At 40.0% G+C, this 18,634-nt stretch overlaps 1 protein-coding gene and 1 pseudogene across 1 annotated transcript in view; one reads left to right on the top strand and one right to left on the bottom strand.

Annotated features, from left to right (window-relative positions):
* The window catches only part of LOC145460182 (E3 ubiquitin-protein ligase RNF123-like), a 46,660-nt gene extending 30,623 nt beyond the window's left edge, over nucleotides 1-16,037 (top strand). The window contains exons 26-39 of the mRNA XM_081444922.1: nucleotides 3,607-3,681; nucleotides 4,903-4,990; nucleotides 5,744-5,831; nucleotides 6,601-6,667; nucleotides 7,105-7,128; nucleotides 7,452-7,591; nucleotides 7,984-8,079; nucleotides 8,707-8,796; nucleotides 9,929-10,004; nucleotides 11,905-11,989; nucleotides 12,420-12,553; nucleotides 13,688-13,785; nucleotides 14,534-14,622; nucleotides 15,245-16,037. Of these exons, the coding sequence (XP_081301048.1) occupies nucleotides 3,607-3,681; nucleotides 4,903-4,990; nucleotides 5,744-5,831; nucleotides 6,601-6,667; nucleotides 7,105-7,128; nucleotides 7,452-7,591; nucleotides 7,984-8,079; nucleotides 8,707-8,796; nucleotides 9,929-10,004; nucleotides 11,905-11,989; nucleotides 12,420-12,553; nucleotides 13,688-13,785; nucleotides 14,534-14,622; nucleotides 15,245-15,356 (1,262 nt within the window). The 3' untranslated portion in view covers nucleotides 15,357-16,037. The remainder of the gene's footprint in view (nucleotides 1-3,606; nucleotides 3,682-4,902; nucleotides 4,991-5,743; nucleotides 5,832-6,600; nucleotides 6,668-7,104; nucleotides 7,129-7,451; nucleotides 7,592-7,983; nucleotides 8,080-8,706; nucleotides 8,797-9,928; nucleotides 10,005-11,904; nucleotides 11,990-12,419; nucleotides 12,554-13,687; nucleotides 13,786-14,533; nucleotides 14,623-15,244) is intronic.
* LOC145503357 (carbohydrate sulfotransferase 14-like) lies at nucleotides 1,650-3,355 on the bottom strand (annotated as a pseudogene).
* Nucleotides 16,038-18,634: the final 2,597 nt, after the last annotated feature.

Raw genomic sequence — 18,634 nt, 5'->3', positions numbered from 1 at the left:
GATGGGGTTTTCTTTCAAAGCTTAAAAGCGCCAGCACAAGAGCGCGATTTCCAAACACTGTCAATCCACCTACCATGATACCTTAAAACTTTATTACATCTTGTGAAAACGATCTATCATGAGTTTACCGAACTGTAAAATGAGTTGAAAAAACTAGTAATAGAACTAAATACGATGTTTTACAGCGACTGTGGTCAGCAATGAGTTTATATGAGTTCCTTATTCAAGATGTCAAAATCCTTACCTAAATTACTTTCCACTCGATTGGACGTCATTATCCAACTGCCGTAGTAAGGGAACAGTGCGAATGGTAACAGTATGAGGAAATATTTTCCAGCTCCAAATTTCATCTTCATGGTTGGGCTTAAAAACTTGCTGTCAGAATAATCAATGTAATCTTGTGATTACATTTACTCGTCACGGTTTAGTTGATTTACAGCATGTCACGTGTTGTTGGTGTTTCAGTTTAGGCCAATGAGAGATCAAGAAGAGGCATTAGCATTATTTCTGTCAATCAAGGACCTTTTGATGTTCAATCGCTTTCTGTAAGGTGTTGCTGGTGTTTTAGATTAGTCCAACGAGACTGAGAAGCCATTTGAATCCCTTCCTGCCAATCAAGGTTTTTCTGATGTTTCTATAGCAACGGCGTTTTCAATGGCTTTTTATCACCGCATCATTTACGATATTATATTTCAATAGTAGATTTTTCACTTTAAAAGGTTCAAAGTTTCTTCACACATCAACGTTTCATCTCTGTCCATTAACTGTATTCCCGGAATATAATTAATGGACTGAGATGAATTCCGCGTAAATCATGATTTTGCTGTTTGTTAGGTTAGGTCGTAAGAAATTGTTTCTTTCGTTATTTAGGTAGAATACGATACCTGTGAAAATCAGATTTTTACTTTTGATCTTTTTTTGTTGTTGTTTGTTTGTTTGTTTTTTTCGCTCCTTTCGCTCAGGAAGTGAATGTTAATTTTGTAACCGGCATAAGCTCTTGCTTTCTTTACCAGCGCGTTAGTGAGTAAGTATGTCCGGCTGAACGTGGCTCTAGTGTGTTTATCGACGTTTGGCGCCTTTTCAGTGCTTTTGCTCCTCAACTTTTCGAGAAAGACAAGGAGAGGTAGATTTTTGGGGGAGCGGCGATGGGGATTGTTGCTAGGATGGTGAGGTGGAGGATCAAAAGAGAGAGGTAGACGGGGTTATTTCAAATCATAAACCAGCCAGCGTTCCACAGGGAGGAGAAGATTCATATTTGTCAGTATATTCAGCTATGTAAGTGATGAATCTAAGTGTTACGGTAAGCATCTGTTGAAGTTCACTGCTTATATATGGAGTATTTACTCGCGCACCCCCATTCTCTCTTGTATAACCAAATACGGAAATGTATGATCAGCGCTCAACCTTGCTTACGGCGGCTCCCTGCAGTACCTAGGGCAGTTAACACCGTACTCTCTTATCGAGACGAGAATTCTGAGATTATTCTTTCTCACTTTTTGTAGGCCCTATTAAACAAGTTTTCATTTCTTAATTTTAAAATTTTAATTTAAATTGTTTTAGCTATATATTTAGTTTATTAGAATTCTAGGTTTTTTTTTATGTTAATTCATATCGTATATATTTTTTTAATTTGTATTTTTTATCTCGCACTCCTCATTTTCGGAACAGCCATTGTTTTCCTGCTTATAATTTCGCCTTTATAAGGAATTGTCTCTGGGCTCGAGAAGCAGAACGGCTAGTCTTTCGAAGATTGTTTCAAAAGCTTTTTCACAGGACCAAGATATTCGTAGCCGAACATTTCAAAGTCATTGCGATACTGCTCTCCTAAGCGATTTATATACTTCAGGGGAACTGTTGAATAATACTTCAACACTTCAGATGGAACGGTTGATTTATGGATTGGCGGGAAAGTTACGCGGCCGTCAATTCCCGCCATTTGCAGCAACAAAGCCGCGTCCTTCTTTAAGGTCTCTAAGTGACAAATGAAATCGTAGTCAATAACACACTGGTGACAGAGTTTTTCATATTGTCGCCAATGCTGATTGCGTGACATATTGTCGGAAAAATACTGAATGAACTCTTTGAATTTAACGAAATTTTTTCCCTCTGGCTTAAAATCTTGAGGTCGAAGAGCTTGTACTATTTCTTTACGGAGGTCTTTGGTGTAGCTGGAAATTTGTAGAAACTTTTTCTTGTTGGCTGAAAGTAAGCGTTGTAGTGGTTCACGAACGAAGACCAATTTAAAATGAATTGTAAGTCGTTCGTTCCTTTCTTTCTCAGTGTAATTACTTAAACGTTTACACATAATCCAGCGGTTGATTCCTGGCTGAATTTCGCGAGATTTTGCTATCACTCTTTTCCGTGTTGTCTTCAAGTTCCTACCTTCGGGACGACACAGTAGATGAGTTTTGAGTCGTCGATCCGAGGCTTTCGGGTCAAAACTACAAATTTTTTAAGTTTCCTTTGTCTTTCAATTTCCAAAAGAGACTTGGATACAAAGAAAACACCACCATGAGAGTCAAGCCCGTCAACTGTTTTGTGTCAGTTATCTGTTCAAATTTACTAATGTAGACTACTTTGATAATATTATGACGAAATTCATTGTCAATAACAGGATAGACGGGTGAAAAACGGACGTCAATTTGTTTTTTACAATAACGAATTATTAAACTGTCCGCTTTCGCTCGTTCATAAATTATAAATTCATGTGTCTGTCCTCTTACTGACAGTGAAAATTAACTAATGAGCGCGAGAGAATTTCTGCAGTTATTGCAAAAACATGTTTTGTTTTTACTTATGAGTGGATGACCAAGTGGCGTGACTTTTGCACGGCAATTGGGTAGCGTGATAGTGCAACACCAAAGTACAAAATGCATATTACTTTTGACACTTACGTGAAAATCGTTCTGTCACCGGGCTTAATGTATAGAAACAACGTACAATAAAAAATTTGAAGTGAAAAAAATCACTGTGATTCACGTTCTCACAAAACCCAGAATTTGTTGAATTCAGGTCCATTGCTTTTTAAACATTTTTTTATTATTTCAAATAGTCGTGCATACTTCGCATCATTATGGGATCATTGTGAAGACTTTTTTATCGCCTCGAGGACAAAGCGTTTCTTTGTTGCTTTGCTTCTTTTTACTGACAAAGTAAACGCGTCATAGAGCTCAAAAAGCGAGTGGTTTTCTTGTAGTGAGCATGTGGGAAGTTGCTTAGCAAGGTGTTTTCTGCTTGCATGGAAACATGCCAAGTTCTCGTTCCACTTCCAACTGAATTACACGGATATTTATTGTTACAAACAGACAGGGCTCCACTCAAACCCAGTCTCTTGAGGTGTTCTTGCTGACGTCATTGCATAACGCTTTTTCTCGCGACCCGAAAGTTTGCGTGACGATCTTGAACAACAACAACAACAACAACAACAACAACAACAACAACAACAGCATTTATTTATACCAGAAAGGAAATAAATTTTGAAAACTTTTTCACTGCCTCACTTACATTGCGAGCTTTTATCTTGTCTACAGCTTCTACGATTTATGAATTCAGTTCTCACCAACAGACGTTCCTCCTGTTATTTTTATTTTTTTTTTCTCTCGTTAGATGCCAATGGTACTCTTCAAAAAATGGCGGTCTTTTTGTGCACGCACTTTATCAACCAAAAAATTATCAATCCAGGTACGTTGCAAGCAACAGCTTATTCTCAATTCACTTGGTCGTCTTTCTCCTTTTCTGACATGTTGCCTCGGTATTTCCCGTGGTCCCGTGCTCCCATGTTTCCATACCCCAAGCTCTCTGATCAGCATACTCTCATGCTCCCATGCTCCCATGCTCCCATGCTCCCATGCGCCCATGCTCCCATGCGCCCATGCTCCCATGCTCCCATGCTCCCACGCTCCCATGCTCCCGTGCTCCCATGCTCCCACGCTCCCATACGCCCATGCTCCCATTCTCCCATGCTCCCATGCTCCCATGCTCCCATGCTCCATTCTCCCATGCTCCCATGCTCCCATGCTCCCGTGCTCCCATGCTCCCATGCTCCCACGCTCCCATACGCCCATGCTCCATTCTCCCATGCTCCCATGCTCCATTCTCCCATGCTCCCATGCTCCCATGCTCCCATGCTCCCATGCTCCCACGCTCCCATACGCCCATGCTCCATTCTCCCATGCTCCCATGCTCCATTCTCCCATGCTCCCATGCTCCCGTGCTCCCATGCTCCCACGCTCCCATAAGCCCATGCCCCCATGCTCCCATGCTCCCATGCTCCCATGCTCCCATGCTCCCATGCTCCCATGCTCCCGTGCTCCATTCTCCCATGCTCCCATGCTCCCATGCTCCCATGCTCCCATGCTCCCATGCTCCATTCTCCCGTGCTCCCATGCTCCCATGCTCCCATGCTCTCATGCTCTCATGCTCCCATACTCCCATGCCTCCCTATTCCCATGCTCCCATGCCCACAAGCTCCCTGATTAACTTGCTTCCACGCTCCCATGCTCCCATGCCCCCATGTTCCAATGCTCACATGCTCCCATGCCCACAAGCTTCCTGATCAGCATGCTCCCTTGCTCCCTTGCTCCCATGCTCCCATACCCCCATGTTCCCATGCTCACATGCTCCCTTGCCCACAAACTTCCTGATCAGCATGCTCCCTTGCTCCCGTGCTCCCATGTTACCATGCTTCCATACTCTATGCTTCTATGCTGTTATGCTACCATGCTTCCATTCCCCCAAGCTCCCATGTCCCTATGCTCCTATGCTCCCGTGCTGCTTTGATCCCATGCCCCCATGCTCCCTACCCCCCCCCCCTTCCTTCCTTCTTTCTTACCTCCCTTCTTTCTTATCATCCTTTCTTGAGGCTTGTACCAAATGTGTGATCATTTTCTCTTTCACCCTTAGATTTACGGGATGTTATTATTCAAGCTTTAGCTGCATTTGTCTGTTACCCAGACAGTCTTGCAGCACTGGAGAACATGCCAGAAGCTCTGTAAGTCATTTCTGTTTTTTTTTTTAGTTTAAACCGATCAGTAACCAAATTTGTTGTTGTGGCTGGTGCTGCTGTTGTTGTTGACGATAATTGAAAACGATTCCTAAAGATAAATGTCTGAGAATCTAAAGCATTCATGAAGCAAAAACTGCTTAACTTCTTCGTGTGGGTAATGCGCTGACCTAAGGAATTTAGTTTGTTGTCAGGGATTTGAATTTTAAATTACATGAGTAAGATGCGACCCATAAACTGGGCAAATTAATCTTTTGTACTAAATCGTTTAAGACTCGAAAGACAAACATGTAAAACAGGACCTCCTATTGATTTTGAAGAGTGATAAAGGAGTACGATGACTGAGATAAACAAAGAAATCTAGTTATTACAGTAAGATAAGGTAAAGTCTGCATACCAGCCAAGTGGCTCATCAGGCCGGAGCTTATCTCGGTTTCTGTAGCATGAAGCGACTAGGAGTATTTCTACTCCCCCTATACAATGCGATACTAGTCAATCGCAGGGTTACCCTCTGCATTTAATTCGCCAGTATCCATTTGTACACCTGGTTGGAGAGAGGCACTGTGAGAGTAAAGTGTCTTGCCCAAGAGCACAACACTATGTCTCCAGCCAGAGCTCGAACCCAGACCGCTCGATCCGGAGTAGAACGCACTAACCACGAGGCCACCGCGCCTCTTCAAGGTTGTTATAGTATTGTATGAAAACTGCCCTTTTAATTTAATAATTTCGACAAACAATCAGGTTGGAAAAATGTGTTCGTTCTCTTATGGCGGCTTATGACAAACGATCTTGGGTTCAAACAACATGGATTCTGGTGCGAATATGGAAGGTGAGTTAAATGAGTAAAAAGAAAACTAAGAACCAACTTACAAGTGAGTTGGCAGCCTTTATATTTATCACCCCGAGTAAATTCTCCCATCTAGCACACAGAGACATATGCGGACACCAGTAACGAGAAGATGTATTTAAATACAGAAGAGGGATGGACAAGATGTTGTGAATTACTCACAGCCCGTAGCTTTTACCCCTAGTTCTTGCCCCTTCGTTGGTGGTCGCTTCCTCGTGGCGCATTTTCTCTTGTAAGATATTATCCAATGTTGAATTTCTCTAGTTCTCTGAACGCTTTCCATTCAACCAAAAATTCACAAAATTTTGAAGTTTGGGAAAATGGCAGGAAAATTTTCTGAGAGAGTTTCTAGAAGACTGGAAATTGCTGAATTTGCGAAAAGCGAACCATTCAACTGAAAATTCTGGAAATTCCGGTAGGGAAATCAAATAGAATGGAGATTGACGGTACGAAATTAGCGAAAAATTTGTGTATACCTCGCGAGGTTGTCCTCTATTTTGGAAATTACAGAATATACTGCACCATGCGTCGCTGGAAATTTCCGGAAATTCAAACCAAATTATTCATCGGAAGGAAAGCGTCCTTCATTTTTCCCGGTTCCTGCCACCTTGAGAATCTGTCTTCCCACATTTTCCCATCTACCATTTCCCATAGAGTTCCCCCCCCCCCCCCCCGCCCTCCTTGATTCCCATGTTCCTCCTTCCCTCCCTCCTAAACAGAACTTTCATGTTCCTGTTTGTTTGGGTAACAGGGCTGTGGATTTGCGTTTCGTTACACGAGTTCGCCAGACGTCATTACGCTGGGATTGCCTGAGCAAGGTGAGTTGACAAAGTGTGTTTTATTTACGCGGCATTATCTTGCATGCGATGTTTTTACTTAATAATTGACAGATAGACACTGGAATAGCCTACTACCAATCCAAAGTGCCATCATGTGGGAGGGAATCTTTTTGTTTGGGTGTTTTCATCCTTCTACATCTAATTCCTAGAAAAATCACTAGCGATTCTTCCTTAAGACGTTTTATCCATGTGCTTGGGTACAGTGCTTCGACTTTGCTCGTGTACCAATAGGCCAATTTCGACATATTATAATACTCACATGGCTCCGAGTCTTGGATGAAATGACTCATCCATTCTCACAGCACGATGCGATTTATTTTGTTATATTTTCCTAAGCCTCGGAGCCCAGTTAGAATTTTAATCAATCAAAAATGGCTTACGAAACCGTTCTGACATGCACTTTTTTGCATTTACAGGCCATTTGCGAGCCAGTCTTCAACGTAAGTATTTAATGAAGTTTCGGCGAAGCTCTTTAAATTTACAGTGCAAAGAAAATGGCTCAGAGAAACGCTTATATGTTACAAATTCTGCCGCATAAATGAAGTCACTAAAGACTAGAGACAACTGTTCCTGTGTTTCCAAATTTGTGAGGGCTTGGTTTTTCAACGCTAAGGATCCTTGAAATTGACAACTGTAAAATATTGCTAAACGTTTCAGCCCTCACGCTAGTACTTCCCTCCTGAAGCTCAAATGAAGTAACTTCGTCCTAATTCCCAACCTTTTTTCCCAACCACGCTCAGTGCTATTTGCCTTTTTATTTCAGCTCCTCATCCTTCTAAGAAATGCCAGCGACTCTTTGGTCAGTTGTGCGTTAAAGACAACCAACTGGCAAACGAGTTTCTTAACGGCCTGCTAAACCAGTTGAACTGGTCTTTCTCGGAGTTTATAGGAATGTTACAAGAGGTATGGTACTTAATCAGTTTTGTGATGATAATCTCAATGATCAAAACGTTTAGTGTGCATAGTTTTAACTGCTTTTTTGCGTAACATTTTTTAAAATCATTTTTATTTCTTGGAAATTACCTTGAGGTTGCTATTTTTACTAAATATTACCTCTCACCAGCAAGAATGCTATTTTTGAAAATTAGTACGAAAAATGCTTTGCAGATATTTAAAAGAAAAATTGTATAATGAGAAATAAATAGTTCGTGGCAAGTCTGACACGGCGTTTTGCAGTCTCGGCCTAGAGACTCTTTAGACGCCTTCAGTGCCATGCTTAACGAGTTTGCTGTTAAATTCTAAAAGATCTCTGATTGTAGATAGCAAAATTTGTAAACATTTTGTATATGTTATAGATTCAACAGGCCACTCATCGCATGGAGACTGTACTGGACTCCCGCCAGTTACGAACATGCGCAGTTTGTTTTGATTTGACTGTCGGGTTAATGCGGGTGAGTTGTTAATTCCTACTCTCGATCTTTTCAGGGAGCGTTCACACTACGCCGGAGAAATTTGAAAATGTGGCTTAATTTCTACGGTCAGGCCTACCGTCCACACTAATCCGTCACGAAAACGGAGCTTCTCGAAAACGCTCTTCAAACTGGAGGAATTTGAAGACGCCTGCTTTTCGTTTTCGTGCGGACAGAAAACATTTTGAAAACGGAGCTTTTTGAAAACGATGAACTCATGATAATCATTTCATTTCCCTTCCCGAGTTTTTTTCAAACACAAGTCGAAAACGACCGGTGATTGTTGCGTTTTTGAATTTCTCCTGCGTAGTGTGAACGGAAAACATTTGATGCGTTTTCAGAGTGAAACCTCCGTTTTCAAATTCCTCCGGCGTAGTGTGGACAATAGTTTATACTCGACGTGTGTTGGCATTTAATTGTCGATCACACAATTTTTTTTCGTCATCGAGAAACGGGGAAATTTGTTGTCGCACTTTTTTTTTTGGGGGGGGGGGGTGGGGGTATTTTTGTGAAAAGGCTTATTTTATCGTACGATATTTATCCTCCGCGAATACATGAAGGACCTTGAATTTAACCGTAGTTGTTCATGCTTGTGTTGTTTACTCTTAGGTGCTAGAGATGGTCGCCACAGCTGCTCCTGAGGTGTTCACCGACTGGAAACGACAGTCGGCTGAACTTCACATCGCTCGCCTTTTCCAGGTAAATATACAGAAGCTTTGCAATTTCTCCTTAAGTTTGCAAGTTCGTCGCTCTTAATCTTCCCAAGCATGACCATCTTTCTGGTTTACTATTTACCTCTTCAGATTTTCTTCCAAAGTAACATTTGAGATTTCCGGCTGTCGACCTGCGGCTGGATTAAAAGTTTTTCAAACAACTTGTTTAAGTCATCTTTGGTGTATTTTTTGTGATGTACAAAATCTCCTTCAGGTTAGAGAAAATCTCAAAACAGGAGTTTACTAATGTAGAGAATTACACCTAGGGGATACCAAGGGAAGATAAGGAACCAAATAGTTAATCTCCATTAGACCTTATAACTAAGGTCACTAACGGTTTCCGGAAACCCCAGCGACGGTCTAGAAATAGCCATTTCTGTGATACCCGCGGATTTTACTCACGGGTGCAGCCCAAACGGCCTTAGGCGCGGTTTCAACTTCCGCCGCGAAAACATCTACACAGCGCGCGTGGTAACATCCGCGGAATGACCTTGCACCATCTCTAAAACTCACTTGAGAGGGAGATTGAGGGAGATTAGGAATAAAGCCTATCTCTTGTCAATAGGGAGTTTAAGAAAACCACGACGGCAATGGGAACGTCGCTAAATCAAGGATTTAATGAGCAGGACAATGGCTGTGCACGCGCGTTGTAATTCTCGGTACAATTCTTTGTCGGCCTCTGCAAAATAGCAATGGAAATGACCAAATTCTGCGTTGTGTGGGGAACGTGAACCACGACGGCTAATTTGTTTAAGTCTTTATTGTGATTAATCGACTTCGTCCTCGGCGTCGCCGTCGTGGTTACTTAAAGTCCCTACCGCTTGACCAAAAAAGGGATTGTGGACTACCAACCAAGAACGTTTGTAAGATGCGCCAGATGCGAGAAATCTCATATAAAATAGGAATAGAGGGGAAGTGGCGCGCTTTACGCTGAATTACAAAAAGTGTGTCAAGGTACACAGATCTATAGACAACCAGCTATGAGAGCTAGACGTGTTAAATGCGACTTTCGACAGTAAATCCGTTGCAGCTATCCTTTACGTCTCATGGCATTTTTGGTGGAATCATGAAATGATCTAGATATCGATTATACTGTATTGTTGTTTTTCTTTTTCAAGTTGCTAACTCAGGTGCTTAATCGTGTGACAGCCAGTTCAAATCTGTTTGAGAACGTAACGAGGCTTCATCTACCAGGTAATGTACAAAACGAATTATTGTAATGCTTTCAGTAGGGTTGCCACAGGTCAGGAAATGGTCAGGGGAAAAGAAAAATTCTTCAAAGTCAGGGAAAAGTCAGGGAATTTTACTTTGAGTGAGCGAAAAGTGACATTTCAAATAAAAGTCAGGGGAAATTAGAGTGTGACTACTCGAATCAGGCCACTTGGAAAGAGTTAATTAACCAAACAACGTGAGAACAAAAGATAGCGATCTGTTTCTCAAAGAAACCAATAACATTGAAGAATACGAACAATAGTTCTTAACAAAATTTAAAAACCAACAAAGTGCGAAGTGTTGCGAACCTCTAAGGTAACTTTGCCATTGTTGATTGGTTAATTTTGATGCTAAATTTTGTATGCTTTTCAACAGGTTTAGTTTAGACTTTTGTATTTTAGACACTTAATGTATATTCTAGACTTTTATTTTTAAGAGGACCGTCCTGAAAACCACCTCTAGGTGATTGGAGGCCTCCTCTTAAAATATTATTAATTATTATTATTATTATTATTATTATTATTATTATTAATTATTATTATTATTATTATTTATTATTATTATTATTATTATTATTATTAGTTGTCGCAAAATGAGTTTTTAAGCTAAATTTTTCGAGCGAGATTTACAATTATGATAATTCGCCGTGAAAGGAGTGTATATAACGCAGAGGAGTCGATAGTGTTTATATTTTCACGTGAAACAGACCGTTACTTGCCGTCACAAGAAGCTACCACTCCGTTGTTCTCAGTTTACGTTTTGATTGATTAGTGTTCTTCTGGGCGGCCCGATTTGAGTTGTCGTAGCGTAGAATAACTTTACAAGGGTGATTTACTACCATCGAAGGCTGAGAGAAACATTTTGGTTCAATGATGATGGAAAATTTGTTGAGAACTTATCATTCTTAATAAATGCATGGAAAGGACAGCTGTAAGGGAGGCAAGAAGCCGCTACAGTACTATATCTGACGTTTTATATTTAGTATTTGGTCAAGTAAATTTTAGTTTCATTAGGAAAAACAAGAAATATAAGGAGTAACGCAATTCGACGTTTCGATGTGGCAACCATGTTTCATGTTATACACTGTATTTCTTCCAAACAGGAAAAGATCAATTTGGTATCGCAAAAGTGGCAAAACATTGCCCGTTTTAAGTTTATCTTGCCGCAAATTGCTCGAGTTCCGTATCGTCGCTATCATGTGAGAACTAAAATCGCCACGTACAGCTTAGAGGGGCTATGAATCAGTATAAAATGTGAAATGCGCAGCTGCTTAATGATACGGAGGCCTGGGTCATAGCCTCGTCGAGGTACTTTTTGTAATAGATCAAACACGAGAGAAAGTGTTTCATCGGGATATCCCAACATCGAGAAGAGAGTTGAAAACACGATGCACAGCGGAGTATTTTAGACGAAATTCGAGGTGTTTGGATTGCCGATGAAACGCTGTCCCGAGTGTTTGATATATCTTCTCAATCGGAACAAAAACTAAGGAGTAGACGGAGAAGTAAAATCGTCAAAATCTATGCTAATTAAGACCGGGTATCCGAACCACCGTCACGGCCATGATTTTTTTGTTTTAACTTGAGGAATTATAAATGAGTTTCAGAAGTCGTGTTCTCGGAAGAGGGGAGTTTTTTGTGTCTTTCCACCCAGGCTGTCCAGATGGTTTGCATAAGCACAGGCGGTTGAATTGTTAGAGAAACCTCAAAGAAATCTTGGAGGGGGAGGGGATGAGCAGAGTTCAATTCTTCTAGTTTCTGTTTGCTAAGATCAAGATCAAACTCATGCTTAGAAACAGACTTTTCATCTTCATTTTAGTATTTTTTTGTTCTTGTTTTCTTTTTTTTAATTTTATTTTTCTATTTTTTCTTATTTTCCTCAGGACTGGAAACAGTAGATAGGTTTCCAATTCTTGGTGCTGTTACTGGCATCCTGCTGACGCTGCTTATGGAAGGCACAATTGAAAGGTTTGTTTCAAACTTCAAACGTTGTTCATCCAAAAAAGTGCTCAAATTGGAATGGAATGGTCACTCGCTAGAATTTCAGTCACACACGTAATATTTAGAATGACCTTGAACATACAGCAATACTACATGAAAGTACTGCTCGATAGCTTTCATTTGATTGGTCACACACTAGGGTTTTATCCACAGACTTAAAGTTACAGCCACATTGTGCAGCATAATAAACAGTACCACATGAAAGTACCACTCAATAGCTTTCATTTGAATGGTCACACACTAGGGTTTTAGTGACAAGACAAGAGCCACCTCCAATGATTAATAATTACTAATAATTATTGTTATAATAATAATAATAATATTATTATTATTATTATTATTATTATTATTATTATTATTATTATTATTATTATTATTATTATTATTATTATTACAGCAAGGAGAGAGCCACTTCAGCCCTGTTAGCGGAGCCTGGGTACAGTCTGGACACCGTGTGCTTTTTAGTTGGCGGGAAGACAGCTGCTGGCGAGAAATCGTCTGAATCATCACAAAAATTCTCCTTCAAAACATGTACTTTTAAAAATTGTTTTTTTGTTTTGTTTGTTTTTCCTCTAAACAATTTTAGTTCTCATGTTTACAACCATGCGCGCCTTGCGTTGCCACTCGAGAACGTTAGGAAGTTTTTAAATAATATTTGACCTTTTTATTTTGTGTCTCATTTGATCTGGTCAGCCACAAACATGCGGTGATTCGAGTTTAGCAAGTCAAAACCTAACTATGGGAGGGGGGGGGGGGGCTGGCGGCAGTTGGCATGGTGATACATCATCTTTTCCACCCACTGGGAGGAAGTCTAACCTCAACCCGCCCAATTCTGACATTTGATTGGTCAATTGAAGCAGATCTTTAGAAAACTCGCAAACGGGAGGATGCTTATACGAAGAGTCAGTGATCAACTTTCTCGAGTATCAACGCGAGGTGTGCATCTTTTAATGACTTTCTCTGTCTTGGTTTTGTCTAGTTTGCTGCTTCTCTAAATGCCGTAAATCGTCGAGTTAGCGTCCTGGCGCATATTTCAAATTTAGGAGAAGATGGGGGCGCTTATACGAGGGGAGGCGCTAATTCGAAGATTTATCGTATTAATTGTTTTAACCAAAACGTAGTCACCTCTAAGTGGCAGATCCACTTTTTCGGCGAAGAAATAAGGCATGACCAAGTGATTTGTGAAGTGCGGTCCGTAGATCCTTCCGGGTCCAGTTATTTACTGGTCTCCACCTCGTGTACAAGTCTGAAATTGCCATTTTTACCAACAAACATCGACGAAGAGATATTTCAAAAAATTCAAGAAACATATTTCATGTTCGTTTTGGTTAATGACACATCAAGTTTTGTTTTTCTTGCGTGTCAGTATGATGTTTCTTAAAACATCACGCAATGTAAACTCTAGGCAAAATTTGCTTCCATCTGATGATATACCCTTAGAGTTATCTCCCACATTTCATAAAATTGTGTTTTTTCTTTCCTCCGAAAAGAATAAAATTGTTTATCGAGATAGAACTCACTGAATGTTTTGAACAGACTATTAAGTATATTGAGCGCCATTAAAACTGATTTAAACCTTTGACAGTTGGGTTGAGAGTTTCCACGGAGAAATGAAACTAATATGCGCAATAGCCTTGGATAAATTCATGCTTTACTATTTTACAGTGGTAAACAAAGACGTAACGACAGAGGAGGTACAGCGTGTCGAAGATCTAGTGATGTATCTTGACGGGCAGAACTCGGAGACTGGGCTCCAGAAACAGGTGCTGTTGTTGTACTGCTTTACGACTCGTCACGTCAGAATCTTGTCAATCATGATTGTGCTAGAACGTGCTGTGATTGGCTATTAAATCACTTTGACGTAATCCCCTTTTTAGATATGGTTCGAATTTTGGGCTAAGGAAAGCGTTGTCGTTCGCCATTTTTATTTCATTACGATACATGCTGAAAACGTTGTAAGATTTAGGCCTCGTAATTCAGGCGACATCTTTTTGTCGCACAACAACGTTACATTTTTAGTCGAGAAGCGCTGTTGCGCATATTGCAGTACGTGTTGCAACTTACGGCAACTTGTTGCGCTAAATAGACACGAGTTCAATTAGGTGCGATATTTTGCTGCAACTTGCAACAAGGGTTTAATTTAAATACGTGCAATAACGCTTTTTAACTTTCTATGGAAAACACTTTTGTGATATATTGAAAGAAAGTGTCATTTTCTTTCTTCCTATTGTTTGGCTTTTTTAGCCCGTTTTTGGGTTTCTTTGTTTTCTGTTTTATTTCTTCTTTGTTTGTTTGTTTAAAAGAAAGCTGTATAGTTGTACAAGCTAGTACACAATTTTGAATCTTGTGATCCGGTGTAGTTTGAAAATTTGGATTTGTTGATGCGTTTTTAGAGTGAAACCTCCGTTTTTAAATTCCTCCGGCGTAGTGTGGACGGAGCTGTCAACCACATAAATTGTGGTCGGTAGTTCGGTAATGAGACATTTACTCAATGCGGCTCGTTTCCAACAGGAATCCGTGGATGTCGATGAATTATGTCCCATCTGTTGCGCAGTCAAGATCTCCGTCAGGTTCATTCCGTGCGGTCATGCATCATGCAGGTTGGTGCACGTGACAGTGGGTACTAGAGATGTCATTAGTATTAGGCGTTAGAAATATATTACTTTGTTTGTTTATTTGTTTATTTATTTATTTATTTATTGTCCTTTTTTGTTTTTGTTGTTGTTGGTTTTTTTTAGCAATTGCGTATTGGTCAGGGCATTATTTGTTGTCTTGTAAAATTTTTGGTTTACGTCATTAGAAATTTCAATAAAATAGAAAATAAAAAAAAAATACAATGGAACCCACAACAACCTTAGATGGTTTTCATGCGGGTTCTCTATCCTGGTGGAATTGGAATTTGGAGATGTTGGTTTTAGTGGGGGGAAGTGGGGGGGGGGGGGAGGGGCGGGGAGAGAGAGAGCAAAACTGGAGAACCCAGTGAAAAACCCTCGGAGCAAGGCGAGAACCATCAACAAACTCAACTCACATATGGCACCGGGCCGGAATCGAGAATCGGGAGCAGGGCGCTCTCATCACTGCCTCATACGTGCTCCCCAATTCCAATAACACTGAAATGAAGAAAAACCTTGTGAGTTCTCTCAAACGCGTAATTTTTAATTAAATGGAACTTTACTTCAGACGGTAATCTTTTCACCCGCAGTTCTTGTTTTTTCTTTGTAGATCCTGCATATCTCGCCACCTAATGAACAACAAAGAATGCTTCTTTTGCAAGAATATCGTGAGCGAACTAGAGGAGATTACTGCTGAAGCTGGTGCCGGCAAGAAACAGTGAACTGTAGAAATTGCTAACTCAATCTGCTTGATGCTGATAACTTAAACAAGGCTTGTAAATATGTTGTCGCTGGTTATATTTTTGAACTGCGGGAGTAAAATGAACTTGCTTTAACCAAGCGAGAAAGGAAGCAAGCAGGTTCCGAATGTTCGAAGGCTGGATAATGCTATCCACCGGATAAATCGTTATCCAGTGGATAAGTGTTAACAAAACAAACCACGCTATCCACTGGAGTGATTTATCCGGTAGATAGCGTTATCTACATTGCAAACAACCCGGGCCAGGTGGCTACGAAGGTTGCCTGGCTAGCAATTAAAAGACGGCACCTGGAACTGGTCGATTGTTGAAAGAGGCTTCGACGTGGCGTTTTTCTAAAGTTTGTCACAATTAAGAGGAACAAGTGCAATAAAGACGTTAATTAGTTTTAGGAAAGTTTCTTCAGAAGATTAGAATTTTAATTGGAAGGTTGTAAATTGTTTGAATAATTTACAACCTTAGAAAGTGTCATATTTGGACATCATCAGAAGTGCTCAGCTTAAACATTTTCGGAGGTCGTCGGGTGGTCTTGCGAAATCTCGAAGTAGTTTTTTTTGCCCTTGACGATCAGTATGCGACGAAGCATATCCTATATCTAAAGTAACTAGTGAGACAATCTCAGATAGTGCAGAATGCAATGTATAGCTCTGGCACGACAGTCACACATGTCGTGTTCACTACCGATTTGAATTTACTTTGGTACCTAGGGCTTTTTCCCTTGCAGAATATGATCGAACAGAAGGGGGAGGGGAGTGACCTGCGATGGACTAGCATCCCGTCCAGGGGGAGTAGAAATACTTCTAGCCGCTTCATGCTACAGAAACCGGGATAAACTCCGGCAGCTATGAGTCAGTCGGTTCCAAGGCTTCTCTTCAAGACAGCTTTCAAATTTTACGGTGGTATTTTACGTTGATTTTTGTTCATTTCAAAATTCAATAATACGTTGAAGTAGCAAATGTGACAATTTTACTTTTCACGCCAACGTTTGTGACTTGATACTTTTGTTTTCCTCGCAAAGGTATGTAACTTAAAACCCTTGTTTTCTCGAAAACTTTAAATGGAAGAAAGTAAATATCTTATGAGAAAATGGAACAAAGTTAAATATCTTATGAAGAAATAGAAGAACGATTTTCTTTTATTCAAAACTTTTCACCGATAAACAAGAAGTAATTTAATTATTAAATAGTCACGGAATACCACGTTCTTATACAGTTAAAGAATTTTTGTCTCCTCACTCCCAATAGAGATACCTTTTATATCTTTATTTTGTCGAATCGCAATTGCTAATGTTTCTATAGTAACTACAAAGAGGTAAGGAGAGAGCGGGTCCCCCTGTCGTACCCCACGTTCAAGCTTAAAGTATTCAGATGAAAGTCCGTTGTTTATCACACAGCTTTGTATGTTTCTGTAGAACGTTTTAACCCAATGGATGAAGTTAGGGCCAAAATTGAAGGATTTCAAACAATAGAGAAGAAAATCCCATTCTATGCTATCAAATGCCTTTTGAAAATCAATCAATATCATTAGTCCCGGAATACTTTCTTTTGCAGTGAAATCCATAATATCAAAAACTGATCTAATTGTTTCGTCGATATAACTGTCTTTCACGTATCCAGTTTGGTTATGGTGTATAATGTTTGGAAGAACATTTTTAATTCTTGTGGCGATCACCTTAGACATAACTTTTGTGTCAACGTTTACGAGAGAGATTGGACGCCAGTTCTCAATATAAGAACGATCTTTTCCTTTTTTTTTTCTATTAGAGTAATTACCGCTTGTTTTTGAGAACAAGACATTTCACCTTTTTCAAAGCTTTCGTTCACGCATTTAAGAAAAGGATCGCTTATTAAAGGCCAGAACAATTTGTAGAATTCTATAGGAGTTCCGTCATTCCCGGGAGTTTTGTTGGTTTGAAAACTTTCGAGGATATTGTAACATTTCTCAGCTGAAATTTTGCCTTCGCAGGTTTACATTTGTTCTTCGGTTAATTGAGGTATATTCAAATTCTCTAGAAACTTTACAATGTTCTGACGGTTTTCCGCATCACTATTTGAATTTTTGTATAGCTCTCGATAAAATCGTTTTTGTTCTTGAAAAATGCCAAAAGGATCTGTCTTTACGATGCCGCTGATGACTAGTTTCCTTATATGCTTTTTTACATGATTTCTTTTTTCTAAGTTTAGGAAATATTTGGTACTTTTCTCGCCGTGTTCATGCCAACGTGCTCGGGCATGGATTATTATTCCGTTGACTTTTTCATCATAAAATGATTCGAGCTTATCCTTAGCCACATTTAAATTGTTACCATTCGAATCATTGGGGTCCGTTTCGAAAACCTGTTTCGCTTCAGTATATTCTTTTTCAAGTTTTGATCCTCTTTCGTTTCTCTCCTTTGCCTTCTTTTTGGAGTACGTTATAGCATGAGCTCTTATGTTATATTTTATCCAGTCCCAAATATTACAGTGGTCGGAAAGTTCTTTTCGGCCTTCCGCGATCCAAATTGGTACCATTTTTGTAAGGTCATCAATGTACTCATCCTCCTCCAATATGGAGGTGTTCATCTTCCAGAACCCAGGACCTTTAGCCTCTTTGTCCACGTTCCCAAATTCTAAATAGATAGCAGAATGGTCAGTTCTGATGGCGGGGATTATATTTGTGGCTTTGACCCAGTCATGTAGATTGTTAGAAATCAACCAATAATCAAGGCGACAAAATATCGGCGGAGATCGTTGACTCCAGGTAAAACTTTTAGTTTGCGGGTTTTTAACTCTCCATATATCTACAAGATCTAGTTGACTTTGGACATCGTTGATGCAATTTATCACAGATTTCCTAGGCGTCATTATGCCACCTTTTTTGTCCAGTGTAGGATTCAGAGGACAATTGAAATCACCTCCAATCACAATATTTTCTTCTGAATCTAAATTTTCGGTTTGCAGCTTAGTTAACACATTTTTGAGGAATTTAATGATGTCTTCGTCTTTGTTTGGTGCATAAATGTTTACAAGAACATACATTTTATCTTTGATAGCGGCTTTAACAACGATGTACCTCCCCGATGTATCTACAATTTGAGAGTGAATAACGCAATCAAGACCTTTTTTGATTAAGATTGCAACACCTCGAGAGTTTGAGCTCCCATGGGAGCAAATACGTTCTGCACCCCATTCGTTTTTCCATTTTAACTGTGTTGACAATGTCGAATGAGTTTCTTGGAGGAATATATCAGAGTTTCGTTTTCG

This window comes from Orbicella franksi, chromosome 11 (genome assembly GCF_964199315.1).
Source record: "Orbicella franksi chromosome 11, jaOrbFran1.1, whole genome shotgun sequence".
NCBI lineage: Eukaryota > Metazoa > Cnidaria > Anthozoa > Scleractinia > Merulinidae > Orbicella > Orbicella franksi.
Note: the sequence above shows the minus strand (reverse complement) of the source record. Positions and strands in the feature narration are given on the sequence as shown.